The sequence below is a fragment of the Olea europaea genome, unplaced genomic scaffold (genome assembly GCF_002742605.1).
Source record: "Olea europaea var. sylvestris unplaced genomic scaffold, O_europaea_v1 scaffold2449, whole genome shotgun sequence".
Taxonomy (NCBI): domain Eukaryota; kingdom Viridiplantae; phylum Streptophyta; class Magnoliopsida; order Lamiales; family Oleaceae; genus Olea; species Olea europaea.
In genome coordinates, this window is record NW_019242689.1 from 12,573 (window position 1) to 32,686 (window position 20,114).

A 20,114-nucleotide genomic window follows, 5' to 3' on the forward strand; every position below is an offset into this window, starting at 1 on the left:
TTTTTTTAAGAGTGATGCTACAGTTACAGGGGCCTAGTTCACAAGCCCCTGTCAGGAAAGACACAAGGTGGACTCCACAATAAATTTTCTTTTAAATACAGGTGGACCCCTCCACACAATGAGTTGCCTATAAAGCCCCTGTGAAAGAATGCCCTGTAAACAGGGCATTCTTCTTTTTTTAATTTTATTTTTTCACTCACCTGTAGACCTCCTTATGTTGAGTTTACTTTTTTCAGCTATAAAATGATCAACAATTTGCCAGAAAATAAAAATAGGGTTCTCCTTTTATAAATCAATCATTCAAGGGAAATTTATTACACAAAAAAAATATAACTAATCTATGAAAATATTTTTTGAAAACATAAAAAAAGAGGCCACATTTTCTTTGGCTAAGTAGGGCATCAATTGTGACCTTCCGTGCACATGAATTTCCTATTCTGAGGTAAATCTCTTTTCTGGTCACTGAACTTTAAGTGAAATTACAATCAGTGAAATTTCAATTTGATAACTAAACTTTAATTTATCTTATTCAAATCACTAAATTTTAATTTATTTCCAAATTCAGTTCTATATTGAATTCCATCGTCTATCATTTTCAATTGTCATATCATTGCCAAAGTGATAAAAGTTGTTTAGTTGGCGCCCGTAACATAACTTATTCTCCTAGTATGAAAACGGTATAACATGATTTATAGTCGTCTATCATTTTCAATTGTCATATCATTGTCAAAGTGATAAAAGTAGTTTAGTTGGGATCATAACATAACTTATTCTCCTAGCATGAAAACGGTATAATATGATTTATATCATTGTCTTTTTGATTAAAAGATTAAACACTTTTTTTTGTTAATATTTTTATAATGTGAAGTAGTGATAAGTTGACAATCTTATATATTAAGAGTCGTTATATTAATGTGAAATAGGGATAAACTAATCGTCTTATTGATTACGAGCCGTTAATGTAATGCGAAATAGTGATAAATTGACAGCCTTATTGATTATAAATCGTTAACTAAGCAACTTTTACGAATTTGAGAGACTTAGGTGTCTGAGTAGTGAAGTTTCAAACCAAATTAATGTCACATTTGCAATTAAATTAAAGTTTAGTGACCTAACTGAGATTTGGTGAGAGTTCAACGACTGTAGATGAAATTTACCTATTGGAACACAACACATTATCCCTTTGTGGATATAGAGAGAGTAATGCTAAAATCAATTTCCCTCTCTTCCGTCTTCACAGATAGCTGATAACGTACAGCAATGGCTTCATGTTTTGCATCCTCAAATTCCACACCCAGTTCCCACATTCTTCTCTCTTCTTGTACTTCCTCAGCGTCTTCTAATTTGAGCCCAATTCAATTGCAATTCCCATGTTTTCGATTTCAAAGTAAAATAAAAATTTGCGCCATTGCTCCTGCTACTAAGCGGAGGTTTCATACAAAAATAAGGTCTGTTGCAGAGGAAGAAGAAACCCTTGTTTCAGAAGCTGAAGCATCTCCACCACCAGCTGACGCCACTACTGAACAGACCGTTTCTGTTCCGGTCTCCCCTTCTGATGTCCTCACTATGTTCTTTCTGGTATTTCTATATACTCCCTCCTTCCAAACATACATAGCCTTGCTTTCCATTTCTATTTGTCCCAAATTATAGTCTAAAGCATAATTAATGTTTTAATTTTCTGATATATCATTATTTAAATTGCCTTATTATCAACGAACATCAACTATCATTATTCCACGTGGGGTATAATAGAAAAAAATGTAAGATATAATAATTAATTGTTCTTAATATGTGTGAAAATAGAAATAAATCGGAGGATGGGACGGAGGGGATAAAAAGGTGTTGAAGAGAAACTCTTCAAATGATTACGGGCTTGCGATTCAAGGGAGCATAAGTTTTTGCGAGTCCATATTTATTAAATTTGTGCTAAGGGAGTATTGAGTTTAAACCTCAAAGAACATTATTTTATGATCAATTAAAAACAATTTAATTGACTGGCATAGACACCAAAAACTACTTAATTTGATTACTCAAGCAAGCACCTTGGCCTAAGTAAAACTCCACTCACAGCACCTCAATTAATCCCAATATCTCCACTCTCTGTTGCACTCGTACACATTACCTAGAGCCATCTTGTATTTATAGATAACATTAGCGGTGGCAGCTTTCTCACAATTCCAATATGTCGGCAAGTGTTTTCTTCTACAATGTTCCTATATTGGCTGTAAAAAGAAGAAATAAAACCAGCAAGCTCTAGATAATTCCAATTATGGTGGTGCACTTAAATTCCAGCAAGTAACTAGGCTTTCCAGAATTTTCTGCATGCTTTGGTTAGCAATTTCTAGACATTTATAAGTTGGTGATGATTTCTTTAATTCTTTCCTTCATCACCGACTTTTCATTTTGACTCTTTTCTTTTTCGTCTCTCCCAAGTGTGTCGGAAACTTGACGAATCTTGAAGTGCTCTGATCATTCATTCAATACATCAGCTTCCTCAAATATATCTGGCCTTTCGTACTTTTCTCTTTTATTTCTAGGTTAGCATAATTAGTATTTGATTTCTCATATCTACTCGATTTCCTTATTTGTAATTGTGAATTTATACTTACATCAATCTCTTCTTTTAGACTATGGCGTTCCTCCTTTAGTGTTTTATGGTACGCTTCATTTTGTCCAAGACTATGTGTCACTCTTATAAACTCTTCTCTATCACTTGAAACTTGTAGATCTTTAAATTATTTTGAAATTTGTGTTACCTTTGGATCCTCTTGTTCATTGATTGACTCCATAGCATCCTTCATTTTCTTGAGCTTTACTTCTCTGATTTGCTATGACATCTTCTCCTTCAACTTGTCATTGAATCTAATAGCTCCATCCTTTGCAGTGTATGTCAAGAATATGCTTCTTCAATCACTTGTATTTCTTTTAAGTCTAGTAGTTCGTCCCTTTACGGAGAGCCCAAGAAAACTATTTATGAAACGCGATGTCCTCTCTTAGTCATCATTTCAATCATTTTCATAATCCATTCGTTCAGGGAGAACCACCACCGAAGCTGATTCATCCTTTAGACTTGAACTGAATTTCTTCTCTCGAGCCTTCTCAACTATTATTGTGGATGTCTCAACACCCCATTCTTCTTCACTATTGTAATTCTCTTGCTTGTTGAAAGTTGTTACATTACCTTCTACTGGCTCCATTTTAAACTAGCAGTATCTAGTACAATGACCTCGTTTTCCACATACAAAGCACAAGTCATTAGTTTCGTTGATATCCCTTGAACAAAGTGTCAGCCCTGAACCAAAGCCAAAGCCACTAATGCAATGGCCTAGGGCCTCCAACCGCAATGGCCTAGTTGGAGGCCTCAAATTTTTTTTTATCAGTTTAGTCTAATTATTTTTATATTTAAATCCTTTCCATTATTCCATTTGTACATGCTCTTCCTATGATGCTCGAATGCAGGTATGGGTATTGCATACAAGTACATATCTAGTAATCGAACCCTTTTTCATTTTAAAAATTAAGATATGGAACTCATGCTGTTTGGCTAGGGTTAAATCCAAGCCAAACAAGTTTTTCCTTATAATTAATAGTACTGAATTTGTATGTTTTAATTATTATAGAAAAAGTTGACATCAATAAAAATAAGAAATAAAATATATACTATGTTAAGGAACTCAAATATAAGTATTATACAATTGTTTTGAATAAAATCAGTTTAATTTTTTTTTTTTTTTTACTTGTACTCAAATTGATTGATATTGGTTGACTCGTAGTTTAGTTTGTTTATCAATTCTTTCGATAAAATCAATTTAAACAATTGGATTATAATTTGAAATCAATTTAAATTTACAGCTAAAGATAATTTCTTTTAAAAAAATTAAAGGAAAAAATCAGTTTCAATGTCTTATATATTATTTAGAAATAATTATGGAAATAAATTTAAATTTAATACCAAATAAAAGATATAGCACAAAATTATTTTAATTGCAAAATAAAAAGTTCACAGTGATAAAATTTAAGAAATAAGAAATTTAATACAAAAATAAATAAATAAAATAGATCTAACCATACAATTTATTCCAATTAAACAATTACAATTTATTAACTATATGCATTGGATTTAAAGAGCCCATTCCAAAATTTGGTCCGGTCCAATTTAATGAATTTGGGTAGTCATCACCTCGTATTGCCCAACCCTCGCCTTCTCCAACTCATTATCTTCTTTTTGTAGCGCTAGAAGTAGAAATCCTGAAGCAAGACTCGACCTTCTGCCTTCTTCTCCCTTTTGCTACCATGTTAGAGTGCAAAACCAAGGATCCAATTCATATCCCGTGTCAGTATCCATGTTATGTCGTGTTGACACGGATACTTCTTCATTTTTGAAGAGTTCGAGCTTCATAGCACTCTTCATTTAAATATAAGCATGCTATTTAATTAAATATTTAATGTCGCTACGCTTGTAAACAAATTATATATAAGGACCTCATAATAAATAAACACTTAAGGGTCTCAAAATTCTTAGGATCAGTCATGCTTGGAGGAATAACCTCTCTTGTTGCAAATTTGTTGGGCTTTCCTTGTCTGAGAACATTTTTCGCATTTATTTTCTTTAAATTCTTTATTATTTTGTTTACGGGATTGACTTCTTTTTTTTATATCTATATTATATTTCTTCTTCCTTCATTGAGACCTCTAACATTTATTTGATCAAAGCTTCTTCGCCAACCAGTAAAGTTTCGAGATTTACTAGTGAAGGTTGCTGAACAACCTTGTGTTACAGCAATGAAATTTCTAAATTCGGGTCTAAATCCATATATAATTATTATCCTCATTTAACTTTTGAAATTTTACTCATAGCGTTTAATTCAGAAGTTCCCCAACAAAGGGACTTTACTTTGTTAAAATAGTAACTCATTGTCATTTCCCCTTGAGCGATAGACAACAACTCATTTTCCAGAAGTTACAACCTCTAAGTCATTTTCTTTGAGAAGTGCAACCAAAGTGTCTCATACTTCCTTAGTGTATTTTTTGTCCCTTATATGTTCCAATAATACCTCTTCGATTGTTGTTTTTTTTTATGAACATAGCCTTACCTACTTTAATTTACCACTTCTTCAAAGCTCCAACTTCTTCGATGGTTTTACGTCACTTCCGCCAACTATATTCCATAAATCTTGCACTTGGAGGTACGACTACATGCAAGTTTGCCTTGTTGTGTAATTTTGATTATTGAGCTTTTTTACTCCACCTACCACTTGTAAGTCGCCTATCGTGATTTGAATAACATCCTCGTTATCAAGCAAGTTTTGTAGAAGCTTAACGATTTCACTTTGTGCACGAACTGTAGAAGCTCAAAAATCCATCCTCTACCGTCTTCATCTGATACCTAATTTGTTGAGTTTGAACCCCAAATAAAATTATTTTATTACTAAGAAAAAGCAAACTATACAATTTAATTGGATGACATAGCCCCCGTTTGGTATGGATTAAAATTCAGATTTTAAACTAAGTCAAAGTCAACAATTTATGTTAACCGCATATTTCATGGGTCCCACATTTTATCATCTTCTATCAAATTCTACTAAATATCTAATTTTTTCTCTCTGCCAAACAAGGGCATAGACACCAAAATACTACTTAATTTAATTACTCAAGCAGGCCCATTGGCCTAAGTAAAACTCCACCCCCAGCACCTCAATCTCGATATCTCCACTCACTAATGCACTCATACACATTACATACAGACGTCTTATATTTATGGATAACATTGGCAATGGAAGCTTCCTCACATTTCCAATATGTCGGTGACTGTTTTCTTCTACAATGTTCCTATATTGACGGTGGAAAGAAGAAATAAAATCAGCGAGCTCTAGATAATTCCAGTTATGATGGTGCACTTAAATTCCAGCAACTAGAGTTTCCAGAATTTTCTGCATGCTCAAGTCTAGCAAATTCTAGACGTTTAAAAGTTGGTGATGATTTCTTCAGGGAGTACGGAGGTATCGTGTAAGTAATTAAAGTTTGAGCATTTTAAAAAGTTTTTAGACTAGTTGAGGTTGAGTCTTGCCCTATAAATTTATGAAAACTGTGCACGTGTTAGTTCTTAGATAGAAAATGAATGTGGATGAATGAGGAGGGTACTTGTTACGAAACATTATGATAATTTCTTGCATAATTCATCATTTGTTTCACTACCATGGAACAATAACTAATGATTAGTGTGGCATAATTCCTGTTATCTAGTAACTGCTAATTAATAGTTGCTTGACTCTAATTTTATGCCTTTTTGAAATATCTAGGCAGAAGGATCAATGACTGATGCTGCTATTCCCACAGTAACCAAAGCTTTGGAGGTATTCATTTATATCATAGCTTTTCTAAATTTGCGATGTACAGTGACATTTGTTCTCGTAACATTTGAAATGTTCGAAACTAAACCATCCGGTTTCAAGGTTAAGTCGAACTGTCAATTTTTCTTAGGTTTATTGTTTTTCTTATGGGATCTATATGGATGCACAATGATCCCTGGATCAGAAACATACCTCGTAAATTTTCTGTAGCATTGAACTTTTTACTAGTGGGCTCCGTGTTGTATTTTCTTTTCACGAGTTCATTTCCCTTTTGCATTTTGACTTATGTTTCTCAAGTAAATGTATGCAGGCTATTTCCATCGTTTCATGTCCAACTCTTTCTTCATGCCACTTAAACCCTGTATAGCCATGGCAGCTCTAGAAAATCTGATTCTAGGAGTCAATATAAATATGTCATGGTTATTGTGAAAATATTAGAAACTAAAACTTTCCAAGGAACTGGAATGAGTCTTACAAATTGCAAATGCTGGTAGATACTGAAATCATTAGAATTCCCAAGCAGTGGAAACCACCTCTAGTCCGTGTAAGTTTGAAATAGCTACACAAGGAAGTGACCACTTCTAAATTATATGACATGTTTGGCTAAGCTTCAAAGAAGAATTAATGCATATTCAACAGCAAGTCAAAAACTGTAAGATTTTATGTTGAAAATTCAAAAAAGAAAATGCAGCTTGTAAAAAGCCTCAAACATGATTTGCAAAAAAAAAAGAAGTAACTTTTAAGTAACTTTTAAGCTTAACTAAATATGCTCCAAGCTCAACAGAGTCACCTGAGTAGATCTTCAATCCAAGATCACTGGCAGGGTGACTTTACCATTCTTATATTCCTGTGGCTGAGAACATTCTATTATATTAAAATTTGATGGCTACTTTTAATATATTTCTTCAAAATTAGGCACTACTCAATCTTCGAGTTATAGAGGAGAGTCTATGAGTTCATGCATAGTCATTCCTTCTGATGTATCTATTGGCATGTATGTAGGACATAGAAGGCGTTACAAATCTCGAAGTAGGAGTTCTTGAAGGCATTGCCAGTGTGAAGGTGAGCTTTACTACTTGTTTCCGGTTACATAAAATTAACAATTTTCTCGTTAAGAAGCGGAGAAATTATGTGGAAACTGATGCAGAGAAAATATTTATGTTTTTTCCCCATTTACTTTCTTAAATGAGGTTTTCAATTTCAAACCCAAGAAAGTACTAATTGACATGAAAGGTCATTCATTTGTGAATCCAACTATAGTAATTTTGTCTAGATGCTTCTTCAGTTGAAATGCATCGTTCTCACACTTGAAGAATATGGTTGTAATTTGGTTAACATCTAAGGAGCATGTTTGGCTGAGTTTAAAGAGTTTACTTAAAAGTATACAAGTCAGTCTTAAAATAAATAAGGTAAGAGTTTCTTCTGAAATGAGCAATATTATTACTTTAAAGTATGAAAAAAAATTAACTTGTGCAAAAATGTTTAGAAAAAAAGATTAAAGCTTATCCAAGCATGCTTCTAGAGAATTATGAATGTGATTTGTTCTTGCTTTCCTGTTTCAAGCTTCTGGTATCAAAGAGGCACAGTAACAGCGGGGAATAAGAACTAGAGTGTGAAGATTATTTAAGAAAATAGAACATTATCTAAATTTTTTTCGATTCATGACCAATGTCACTATAGTAACTTGATGATCTCTTTCGATATTGTGTAGTTAACAAAGCAAACAACGGTACAAGCTACAGGGGTGGCTTCAAGTTTGGTTGAGATAATACAAGGGTCGGGCTTCAAGTTACAAACATTGAATTTGAGCTTCCAAGACGAAGAAGATTTCAGTTAGATATTTGACTGCTCGACAATCTGTGGTTTACAATGTGTCTATTTAACTCTTTAATCAAATTTTGAATTTAAAAAAAGAAAAAAGTAGACGGAGCGATTATGGAGACCATCTTTCCATAATTAGTGTGTATATGTAATTTCATTTTCAATTTATAGTGTAATTATACTTAAAAACTCAAGTCACCATATTTGACTTCATCTCTATGGTATAGGTCTCGTAACAACTATTTTTTCATTCTCATTCTTATAAGAATGTGAATCAAACGGGGGCAATATCTGTTTTAGAATATAATGATATCTAGTTGCATAAATAAATATAATTCATTTTAAAATATTAATGTTAATTGTTTGAGTAAATATTTAAGTGACATGATCACTTTGAGATAATATCCGATGAATATTTTGCGTTGAAAAGCATAATATAACACAATCTATTTTTTTTTAAAAGAATAAATATTGACTACGGTCGATAATGAGGGTTGTCAGCTTGTTTGGAGAAATCGTAGTTAGCTATTTTACTATTTAGGTTAAGCAATTTGTCTTAATTGTGAAATAGCATTATATGAATGGTAATATAAGTACAAATGTGTATTGGATTGAATCATGTTTTGAATTGAATTCTATAGAATCACTATGCTAAGTATAAATTTTCATGTGACTTTGGGGTGCTTTACTTAATGCTTAATATAATTATGAGTTCAATTTATGAGCTGAACATTTATTTGAAATACTAACGAGTGAAGTAGAATACAATTTTAATTTTTTTCCCTCCCCCCCTTGTTGTTAGAAAATGGTCACTCTTAGGAACTGTTAGATAATGATTATGAAAATTGATTTTTTGGTCCCTGGAGAGAAAAGTGAGTTCTACCTGTGAGTGAAGAAATAAAAAATAACGACTGACATAATAAAATAACTGTTAAAAAATCAATTTTTGGAATGAAATTTGTTACCAAATAGGAGCTTGATTAGAGCAAGAGAGTCTCATTTGAACGTTTTAAATCTGTCATTAGTATTTTTATGTTACTGAAACTTAAGTATGTGATGAGAGCACAAAAAATTCTTTAAAAATTAATAAACGAAAAATAATTAGAACGATAAAACGGTTATTTTAACCTAGTTCTATTCATCGAATCTCGAAGAGGGGAATATAATTATAAACTTAGCCCATATTTAGTGGAAATTAAAATTAAAATTTTAATTCAAGTTGGAGTTAAATTATTTTTGGAATTTAAAATTGCTCAATTATATATTTTATTAATTTTTATTAAAATTTATTAAAAAATTGATTTAAATCTTATGTAACCGGCTTTGTATGACTTCAATAATTTTATAATATTTGTAAATCTTGGCACATGACAGTGACAGCTCTGAACTTCATTTCTTTTAAAAATAGTGTTCCAAAAGAAAGCATTTTTTTGGTAGATGATTCCGCGAAGTCTGCAGCTTGACTTTGAGTTGACAATAAAAGAGGGTGTTTGGTAGGAATTTTTATGTGAAAATGAATTTTTGAATAGTAAATTGATGGGAAATGTGTGGTTAAAAAATAAGAAAAAGTTTTTGATTTACGTGTAATATTATTTTAATAAAGAATGTGTGGTTGAAAAGAAGAGAGAGAAAAATGCATTTTGATAAAAATGGGTGCCAAACAGGGCCTAAATTAACATATGTTCTCACTTGCAATTCTAAAGAGGAATCAAGATCAAGATGAACCAGCTTTGCTTGTGAGTAAAATTCTTTCAATTTAACAATCTTCAATTATTATTCATAACAAAATTTTCTGCATTTTTCCAGTTTCAGCAGTGGACTAGAACTCGCAAATCTTATAGTAACCTCAGATCTTCTCCAGCGTTCTTGGAAGGAAATTTCGGAGATTCATAAACAGAATCATATTCATATCAATGATTTAACTTCGCCTTCTGTTTCGTATAAAGTGTACGAAAATCGTCCAAATGGTACTATAATTGCTTTTGCATCTTCGAACCAAGATACTGTGAATAGGGATTTGGTTTCATCGGGAGAACTGAAAGGGGTTTTTGATTTCTTTGACTTTGTTGGAACAAATGTCAACCGATCGTTTTCTGTTCATAAAGAAGCAGTAACTGTGTTTTCGTCAATGTTAAATGAGTTAACTCTTCTGAAAGCCCAGGTAAGGCGCAAGAAATGTTTTTCTGTCAATTCAGTTTGTTGATTTTGAGGCTTTTTTTATGAATGGCTTCTATAAAATGTGTTAAATGTTATACATTATTATCAATTACACTTTTAAGGATTATTAATGGTTTATAGACCAGTGTGTAAACGAGGGCTCTGCCATTGATGTGCAGTTTGAGTAGAAAAGTAGTGACTGAAGTTGAATCCACAATCATTTCTCTTTTGTCTTGTTGGTTGAGATCAATTTTATGGTCAACCATGCTACATGTATTTCATGGATTACACTCTTCCACGTGGCTAAATCTATACTGTTGATTTTGACCATAACCATCACGTCTCCGTTCAAATTTCTTCCCCCTAGGGGACAATTAACCTACTTGTATGTACACTTACAGCCCCCTCACTGTAGAGGGGGCCCACGCCCATTTTTTTAATTGGCAGCCCCCCCAATGTGAGGGGGCTGTACACCGTAGTAGGGCTGCGTAGGGGATGTCAAAGAAGTTGTCAACCAAACTGTACATCTAGCATTATTCTTTTAGAGTATTGGATGCCGGAATTGTCTAGTCATTTCGTGTACTTCCTACCACGTCCTATTTGTGTTGTTGATTTCCAGTTTACAGTCTATAGTGTGCATGAAGGTGGTCGTTTTGTACCCAAGTACAACTCCAAAAAGTTCTTGTTTAGGTTTACTTTTCTCGAATGCTGCTATCTCATTAATCTGCAACGCCGCCGAGTCTTAGGAGTAATGCTGGTTGCATCCTGTCGTTGGTCCTCCAACCCTCGAGTCAGGGAATGAAGTCGGAAGCGTATATTGAGAAAAGATTTGGGTTGCAGATCAAAGTGATTGCAGTGTTCGAAGGGAGGAAGTCTAGAAAGAGTTATTTCAAGTATTGACAATTTCATTTGTATACCATAACATGCACTAGTTTGTAGTTTGAACGTGGGCTATTTACTATTTAGAAATGTCCACTGGTCTTGACTCTTACACAACATAAGGAATAGGAAGAGAATGCAGCTTAAGGTGCATCAACGGAGGAGTTCGAGCTTGTTTTAATTGATTGATATTGAGCTAAGCTTGGAGCTGGGGAGCATGAGGGGCCCCCACTGCAAGTGGCTCCACACGGCCTGAACGTCCATTGTGGGTAAAGATATAGATAAGCATTATGATGCGGGGGCTTGATTCGATTTTGGATATTGTTTTATGTATAAACTAGTTCTTGTCAGGATTAAATTGGAGTTCCTTCATATTGGGACGAGGCAAATGCTTACATTTATTCTTGTTTATGTTCTTCAATGCAGTATGGCAATTCCAATCCGCTAATAATCACTGGACATGCTCTGGGGGGATCGATCGCATCTCTCTTCACCTTATGGCTGCTTGATAGCATGTCACCATATGCCAAACGCCCTCTTTGCATCACTTTCGGGTCACCCCTTCTTGGTGACAAAAGTTTCCAGCAAGCCATATCAGAACGCCCATCATGGAATTCGAGTTTTTTGCATGTGGTCTCAAATCAAGACTTGTTTCCACAGCTTTTTATTGCACCCTGTAATGGTGTTGCTGATGGTTTTACTTCCCAAACTCATCTGTACAAGCCCTTTGGTACATTTCTCTTGTGTACAGAATCAGGATGTGCTTGTTTTGAGGAACCTGAATCGACTTTGGAATTATTAAAGGCAATGGGATCAAAATTTGTTGGAAACCAAAATTCACAAAACAGCCTTCGTTTTACAGATTATAGGGAGATTTTAGAAAACCTCAAGCATAGATCAATCTACAAGGGGATTTCACAACTGGATGTCTCAATTATGGATCCCTTACTAGCAGGAATCACCATGGAGCTAACGACAATTGGAGTTGAAACACAGGTAAATCAGCCTAAATTAATCGATTAATCATTTTACTGCATTTTTTATTGCCTAGGAGCATGAGAAACAAGTTTGCCCTCATAACACAATATGGACTGCTAAGCCAATTGCATGTTTGATATGTAGTATTAGGCTGCACTGGATAATATAACGTACAAAATTTTAAGTTTTGGACTTTTTTGCTTCTTTAATATTTGTCCAATACGATCCATATTTCCTTGCCAAACATGGCATAAAGGATTTTTATGTGAAGTTAATGGACACAAGCTATTACAAATAACATAACCTAGATCAAAGATTTCTAGAACTTTGTATATGTACGTGACTATTATCTATCATTATTTCCCTGATCTAGCTTTTTCATGTAATTGCAAACAAAGGGGGACGGTGGCTCTCTTACAACTCATACTGCTGAGAGGGCAAAGAAGTCCTTCATACGCAAGAAGAATGTGTTTGATCCCAACAAGAAGCTAAATGATAGGAAAGTCGACATGGCATATCTTGAATGGTATAAGAAGGTAGCAGAAGAAGAGGGCGGGTACTATGACAGTTACAAGTTTGGACAATCAGGAAGCAGAGATAAAATCAAAAGCAGAGAAGAAATCGTCAAGCGTCATAGAATTCTCACGCAATATTGGAAAAGAATGGTAGCTGAAGCAAAGAAAATGCCACAGAAAGAAGGAGCATCATTTCGTATTCGTTGGCTATATGGAGGAACTAATTATAGAAGAATGGTCGAACCACTTGACATAGCCGATTACTACAAGAAAGGCCACAGGGACTATATAACTCGAGGAAGACCCGAACATTATATACTTTTGGAGCAATGGTTAAACGAGGACATGTTGGGGAATGCGATTGAGAGGAATAGAGCTTGTAGTCTTACTGAGGATTCGTGCTTTTGGGCACATGTGGAGGAAGCTATTATCTTGTGTGACATACTGAAAGATGGCCAAAGCAGTCCAGAAGATCAAAGATCGTCAAAGGAAAAACTGATTAGATTTGAGGCTTTTGTGATGGATATGATAAAGAACTATGCAGTCTCTCGGGAGATCTTCTTGCCACAAAGTAGCTTTATGAAATGGTGGGAGATGTACTCTATATTTGCAAGACAATCAGTTGGTTCCCCATTGCTTGATTTCATGGAGGAGGATTATCGTAATTATGCTTAGATAGCCAATGTTAGCTACGGGCATCTCCAAATGAGACACCAAAATACTAAAATGTACCAAATTTTGGATCAAAATATCTCCAATGTAGCGCTAAACTTTGCACCATTCTGGTACCAAATGGTGCAAAGTCAATTTTACTATTTGCTTTCATTTGCCAAACAAATCGATTACGGATATTTGTCATTTATTTTATATGTTTTTTAATACAATAAATTATTATTATTGTTGTTGTTGTTGTTGTTGTTGTTGTTGTTGTTGTTATTATTATTATATGTATTTATGACAAATTTTAATAATGTAAAAAATAATAGTTAGTGAATGTAATATTTTCGTTAATGTAAAGTAATTATTTATTTAATAATTTATGTAGTTGTAAAATTAATGAAGAAATAATTTTTTAAATAAATAAAATGAAGAAAATGATTAAGCCCTATTCATTTGGTGTAATAATAGGAGATGATTTTTAATTTGGTATAACATTTGGTGTAAATGATTTAAAACTTACCTCGAATTTTGGTAGAGCATTGGAGATGGCCCAGTATTGTAACTTCGATTTATATCAGATGAATTAAATATTCATGTTTTACTGTTCTTGTAATGATCATGCGAAGTCACTTAATTGCTTATTAATTGTTAAGACTTATCTTCAAGAGCATCGTTACAAATCACGTGCAAACTCACGTGTTCGTAACTAGTGTCTTCAAAGTTCTACATTATCATATTTGTAATGTTTAATCAAACAAAACTATACTTAAGTAAATAAAAAATAAATATATATTTTACAAGGCCTCTTAGAAATGTCATGTTAATTTAGTTGCATATTAGTCTATGTAGCAATTGAGTATGTAAGGATCTACGTTTAATATATTATTTTATAAATTCATCTAGTTATTAGTTAAGAGCATTATCCCAAGTTGGGACTATAATAATTATTATTTAATTTAGGGTATCATTTATTTTTCATTAAATGTTTTGATTTTTAGTGTGTGAAATTTTTAGTTTTTACTTCTTTTCCTCAACTCTAACATCAAATCAGTAAAAATCATTTTACCAAACTATTGACATATATATAAATGGAGAAAATACTTCATTTGACTCTTCCAACAATGTAAAAAAATAAAATTTTTAATTGATAATTTTTTCAACCAAGAAAAACTAAAAACAATCAATTAAAATTTCTATATTATTTTATAGCTAAAAATCAACAACTTTCTTGGCATGATTTTGCGACTTAAAAATTGTCTAGAATGCATACATAAATTTATTGATATGCATTTTGTCTGGTTTATTTATTGTTTGGCAAGGAAGATTCTAGAAGAATATATGAATATAATTAATAAAAATATAAAATTGTGTAAAAAAATGAAAATGAAAAAAAAAATGTAAATAAGTGAAAAGAATCAACTCAGCCTTTGATAGGTGAGAATTAAAATCAGATTTTTAATAGATTTTGATAAAATTTGATGAAAAGTTGTGGATTTCATAAAACAAATGGTTAAAATTAATTATTGAAATTAACTTAAATTAAAATCTAAATTATAATCCTTATGAAACAAGAGCTCAATGTTAATTTTGGAGCAACAGGTGAATGAGAAAGTAAAATAAAATTGGATAAAAATGAAAAAAAGTAATTGAACTTTTGTAGTGCAAAAAGAGAGTTATGGTATATAAAGTGTTACATAATGTAGTACAAATGAAATTGAGACTTGCTGTCCAACTTGGAAAAAACTCCTTGTACACCATGATATACATGTGAGGGGTCCACATGAATAAAATAATTGTGGACTCCCTCATTGTGAAGTGGCTATGAGGGTGTATAGCTCTACGCAAGCAAAACCTGTCCAACTTTTGCCGTCTCATGTCATTTTATCTCATTTACTTCACTAGTAACACCTCACTTTCTTTGTAATTTCAAAATAATGCAACGTCAACCCACAACTAAATTACAACAAACACCCTTTTACTTTTCATTTTTTTTTGGGAAATGTAATGTCTTTTTATTTAATTATTCTTCTAAACTCAATTCTTTTTTTCCTTTCCTTTTTTGGTGAAAAGTTGTGATCGTGAATTGCATCAATCCCATTAATATAGGAATTTCGGGGCGGGTCAAAAGTGCACCCTTTTGAATTCATTCACCATATTCACCCAAATCTCAAAACCGGCCTTAGATGCGGGTACATTCCTAGGGGTATAAGTGGTCCGATTTTACAGATTTTCAAACCAAACCGTTTAAACTGGTTTCAGAAAAATTCAAACCTAAACCAAACCATTTTAAATGGTTTAAAAAAATTCAAACCTAAACCTAACGATTTGGTCCAGTTTTAAACCTCCGGTTTTGCCGTATATTTTTTTGCCTGTCTACTTTTATGCCATTAATTCATTTAATTCAATATATATTTATATTTTACTAGCAATAAATCTAAAATAAATTAAGCCCATGTTTGAGCCACATTATATTCCTAAGAATGCATTTTTAAATAGTGTATTAATGAAAAATATATGGTTAAAAATAAAGAAAAGTTTTGGATTTGCATGTAATATTATTTTATTGAAAAATGTGTAGTTAAAATGATGTTAAATCACTGTTTAAAAATATATTTTTTGAAAAAATGTAGCTCAAACATAGCCTAAATATATTTACTATAAATTTAAATATCAATTAAATCAAAGTGAAATCACAATAAACTAAAACATCGTTTTTTGCTCGTCATTTTTAGGCTAATGACGTTACGATAATGTTACAATAAAATGCTACTAAGCTAAATATAAGGCCAAAAACATTAATGATGTCCAACAAGTCATGATCATCGTATCTACAAGAAAAAAGTTATTAATTAGACAGAGAGAATAATCAACCACAATAATAAAGTAATTGTTTATAATATCTAAACATAACAATCACACAAACTTACGATTGTATGTTGTTACAAACTCAGTTTCTTGCATATACTCAAACATCAATTGTTGTCACACATGATTTAAGGTCTGAATAGTCAAACAAATGCATTCATTACACCATCATAGTACTAAATACTAGATAGATAAAAGAATCTTAAAAAATATAGTAATAAAAAATATAAATCACCTACCACAACTTTCATTGAATCATCCAATGCCTCCACTTCATCTAAATATTGGCGCAACACTATAGGTTCCTTCTTAGTTTGCGACCAATTCTTTCCGCACATACAAGCCTCAAAGTTTACTTTATGCTTACCAAAAAAATTTATCACTAGAAATGATCAAAGTTTACCAAAATTATTGATCTGAAAATATACTTCTCCTTTGTTTGCAAATTCAACAAAAAATCACATAGTTACACATGACAATTCTTCAACTACAATGGAACGTTTTTTCAATGTACAAAACTTTACATAAAAAATAAAACTAAAATTCCGATTAAACCTAAAAATAGGGAAACCCATTAAAGGCTGAAGATAAATATACATTTTTCATGGACGAATGCTTGGACTTTTCATTAGATTCAGTGATTCACTTGGTGAAAAAGAGAGAGGCATCGTTTTGGCAACTGGGAAGCGCAGAAGGGACTAGAAGTAGAATTGAAAGAAACCCATATTCTATTTCGTGTTATTCAAGGGGTGTAAGTAATATAGTCAAAATCCAAGTCCTTCCTCTTTTCAATTTTGGAGTTCATATGACTTTTGAGGCCCTGGCCCAAGACAAAAATTAAAACTAGACAAAAAAAATAATAATAATAACTAATTAGGATTCTTAGTTAATAATAATATATATGTAATAGAAAATTAAACATTGACAAAAATATTTACAAATGACAAAAGCCACAATTAAAATTCTCAAATCTAAACCAAACCATTTTTTACCGTTTTGGTTTGGTTCAAAATCATTTTGTTGACACGTCCACCTGGAACCAAATCGACGCTTTCTAAAATGCGACTTCGGTTCAATTTTCCGATTTGACAGATTTTGCTTACAGTCCTATACATTCCCCCTCCACTCAATCGACTCCTTGTCCAAAATCAAATACTTCTTTTATAATCAAAAAATTTTAAATTTCAATAATAGTTATATTGCACATTAAAATATTGTGAAAGGTTATGACAAGTTTAACATGTTAAGTTTTGTGAACAAACAGCTGCCTATAATAATAATAATAATAATAATAATAATAATAATAATAATAATAATAATAATAATTAAAAAAAAAGAAGAAGAAGAAGCAAAGTACTAAATTATAATTTTCAGCAAAAAAATAAAACTTTAAATTAGAAAAAAAAATTCTAACTTGAAAAATTCTACTTAACTTTTTATAAAGTCTTCCCATACTTGTCTTGGGATCCTCGTTGATTGCACTGCTTCCATATATAAGCTTTGGATAGTTCCCTGTGATGCTTGGACTTGGCATTTTTGCCAGCATACTCTGTATTGATACGACACGACATGAGTATGTGTATGAAATATGGGGTTGATCCTTCAATTTTCAAGTAGGTACGGCATTTGTAATTATTATGTAATTTTAACTTTTATTTAAATTTTGTGCTTTTGGCATGTAAATTTATGCTTTTTTGTTATTTTAGACTTCTAGTATAAATTGTTAGTTGGTTTTAAGTGACATGTTCTATTTTTTTAACGATTTACCACTTAAAATTAAAATAAAATATTTAATACTTAGATATGTACCCGTATCCGAGTCCAAGCGTCATAGATAGTTCTTATCTTTGCATTTTTTTATCCTCTTTTTAAGGATGTAACAAGAAGAAATTTTCATAATATTTTTCGAAGACAGAACTTTAAGAGTGTGTGAGCACAAAATCCCTACAAACTCAAACTTTTTACAACTGCATATCATTGTCTCATTAGTCATGATAAGCATTGCCTAACTCAATTTTGAATAGTCTTAAAACTTTTGGAGTATCTATAGTTGCTGCATATAAAATTGCAATATCAAGTGACAATGATATGTTACTTTGAGTTGCTTTGAAATCAGCCTTTAGCTCTTCATATCGTCGATGCTTATTCAACCTTTGAAAATGATGAAAAAAACCTTTGATAAATCATGTTTGTGACTGACATAACCTTTTATAGAGGTATTCATACTTTCTCTATGTCAAGTTGTGGTCATGTCCTCACAAATCTATCCCTACAATAGATTAATGCCCCTTTTTGCTTGAAACTGAACTTTCTCTTCAATTAGTCATTATCATGAAGATCATACTTCTCAAGCATCCCATGCCAAGCTTGCAAAAATTCTTCCTCTTCTTCATAATCATATATACACTGACTAAAAGCTTTAGAAAATTATTGAAAGCACCTGAAAACCCCACTACGATTCTTTGCAACATTTTGATACAAGTGCCAAATACATAGACGATGACATGTTTCTTGCCATTTAAAGGCCAGTCCTTTTAATATGGACCTTGTTTGGTGTATAAGAAAAGGGCTGCTAGGGTCAATACAGGGTGGATGTGGCCTCATTTCATTAGACATAGACAAAAACATTTAAAAAAAAATCAACTACATAGGTGCTGCGTTCTCCCAGGGTCAATACAGGGTGGATGTGGCCTCATTCCATTGGACAGAGACCCAAAAAAAAAAAAAATCAACTGCACAAATGCTCCAACGCGGCATCTTAGGTTATTCCCCTGTATAATGGGAATAATCTTTTAACATTACTGTATCTTGATCAGTAAGTACTGTTGGCATTTTTTGTTAGATATTTTTCATCATTTTGCATGTGTTTAATTTTTTGTTTTGTGAATGATTTGCCGCCAGGATTAGTGTTTGCCGCTGCGCAACGGGGTTCGTCGCGGGGGTCGAAGGGGCAGCGCCTCCCGTGGGGGCTCGGGGGCAACGCCCCCGAAAGAAAATTTTATTTTCAAAAGTTTTTGAATAGGTGCATCTGTTCATTTTTAACAGTCACTTCCAATAGATGTATGTAAGGATTTCAAGGGATACACCTATTCAAACAGTTGCCTCAGTTTCTATAAATTCTGGGCGAATTCTCATTTGCAAACACATTAAAACAATTTATTCTTCCTTCTTTCTCTTGGCATCAATCAGTTATTTTCGAGTGTCTTCTTGGTTTGATCAAATAATCACAATTTGAATCAAACGCCTCCATTGTATCCTGAGAGAGATTTTCTATCATACCCCAGTTGTGACTTTGTTGAATAGGGGAGAAACATCTCTTAAAAGATAACGTTTTTTGGAGTTCATTAACATATTCAGACTTCCCAACATTATTATCAACATTTTTCGTGCCATTCCACGAACAAAAGTGACAAACAACTAGATAAATATTTCAACAGCCCAATTATACAAAAGTATAACCCCAAAGATAATAGTTTGCTTATAATGGTTAAACCCAACAAACATAGCAAAAGGTCGACCTTCTTGATTTTTCTTGTAAGTTATGTCAAAGAAAATAATATTACCAAAATGAGAGTATGCTCACCGCATCTATGCATCTGTCCAAAACATGTTAGTAATTAACCCCTCATTGTCTAACTATAGAGCATAAAAGAAAGAATGATCTTCTACTTGCATGCTTGGAGATATTCAAGAACACCAAATGTCTTATCTAACTAAGTTTTAGTTTTAAGTAAATAATTTCGATAATCATCATGATTGAATCCAAGACTTTCACGACCACCTGCTCTCCTAGCCATTAACTTACAACTCTCTATTAGAGCAATTCCTGAGTCGTCATCTAAATCAATTTTGAATAAAGATACAGGGCCCAAACATTAGGCGCCCTGGA

At 32.6% G+C, this 20,114-nt stretch overlaps 2 protein-coding genes across 2 annotated transcripts; both read left to right on the forward strand.

The window, feature by feature from the left end:
• Window positions 1-1,178: 1,178 nt before the first annotated feature.
• LOC111382218 lies at window positions 1,179-8,372 on the forward strand. The gene is made up of 4 exons (XM_023006123.1): window positions 1,179-1,578; window positions 6,300-6,353; window positions 7,353-7,412; window positions 8,062-8,372. The coding sequence occupies exons 1-4, from the start codon at window positions 1,261-1,263 to the stop codon at window positions 8,185-8,187; spliced, it is 558 nt and encodes a 185-aa protein (XP_022861891.1). The 5' UTR covers window positions 1,179-1,260; the 3' UTR covers window positions 8,188-8,372.
• Window positions 8,373-9,563: 1,191 nt separating this feature from the next.
• LOC111382217 (senescence-associated carboxylesterase 101) lies at window positions 9,564-13,558 on the forward strand. Its single transcript, XM_023006122.1, has 5 exons — window positions 9,564-9,648; window positions 9,840-9,907; window positions 9,978-10,332; window positions 11,634-12,203; window positions 12,584-13,558. The coding sequence occupies exons 2-5, from the start codon at window positions 9,891-9,893 to the stop codon at window positions 13,373-13,375; spliced, it is 1,734 nt and encodes a 577-aa protein (XP_022861890.1). The 5' UTR covers window positions 9,564-9,648; window positions 9,840-9,890; the 3' UTR covers window positions 13,376-13,558.
• Window positions 13,559-20,114: the final 6,556 nt, after the last annotated feature.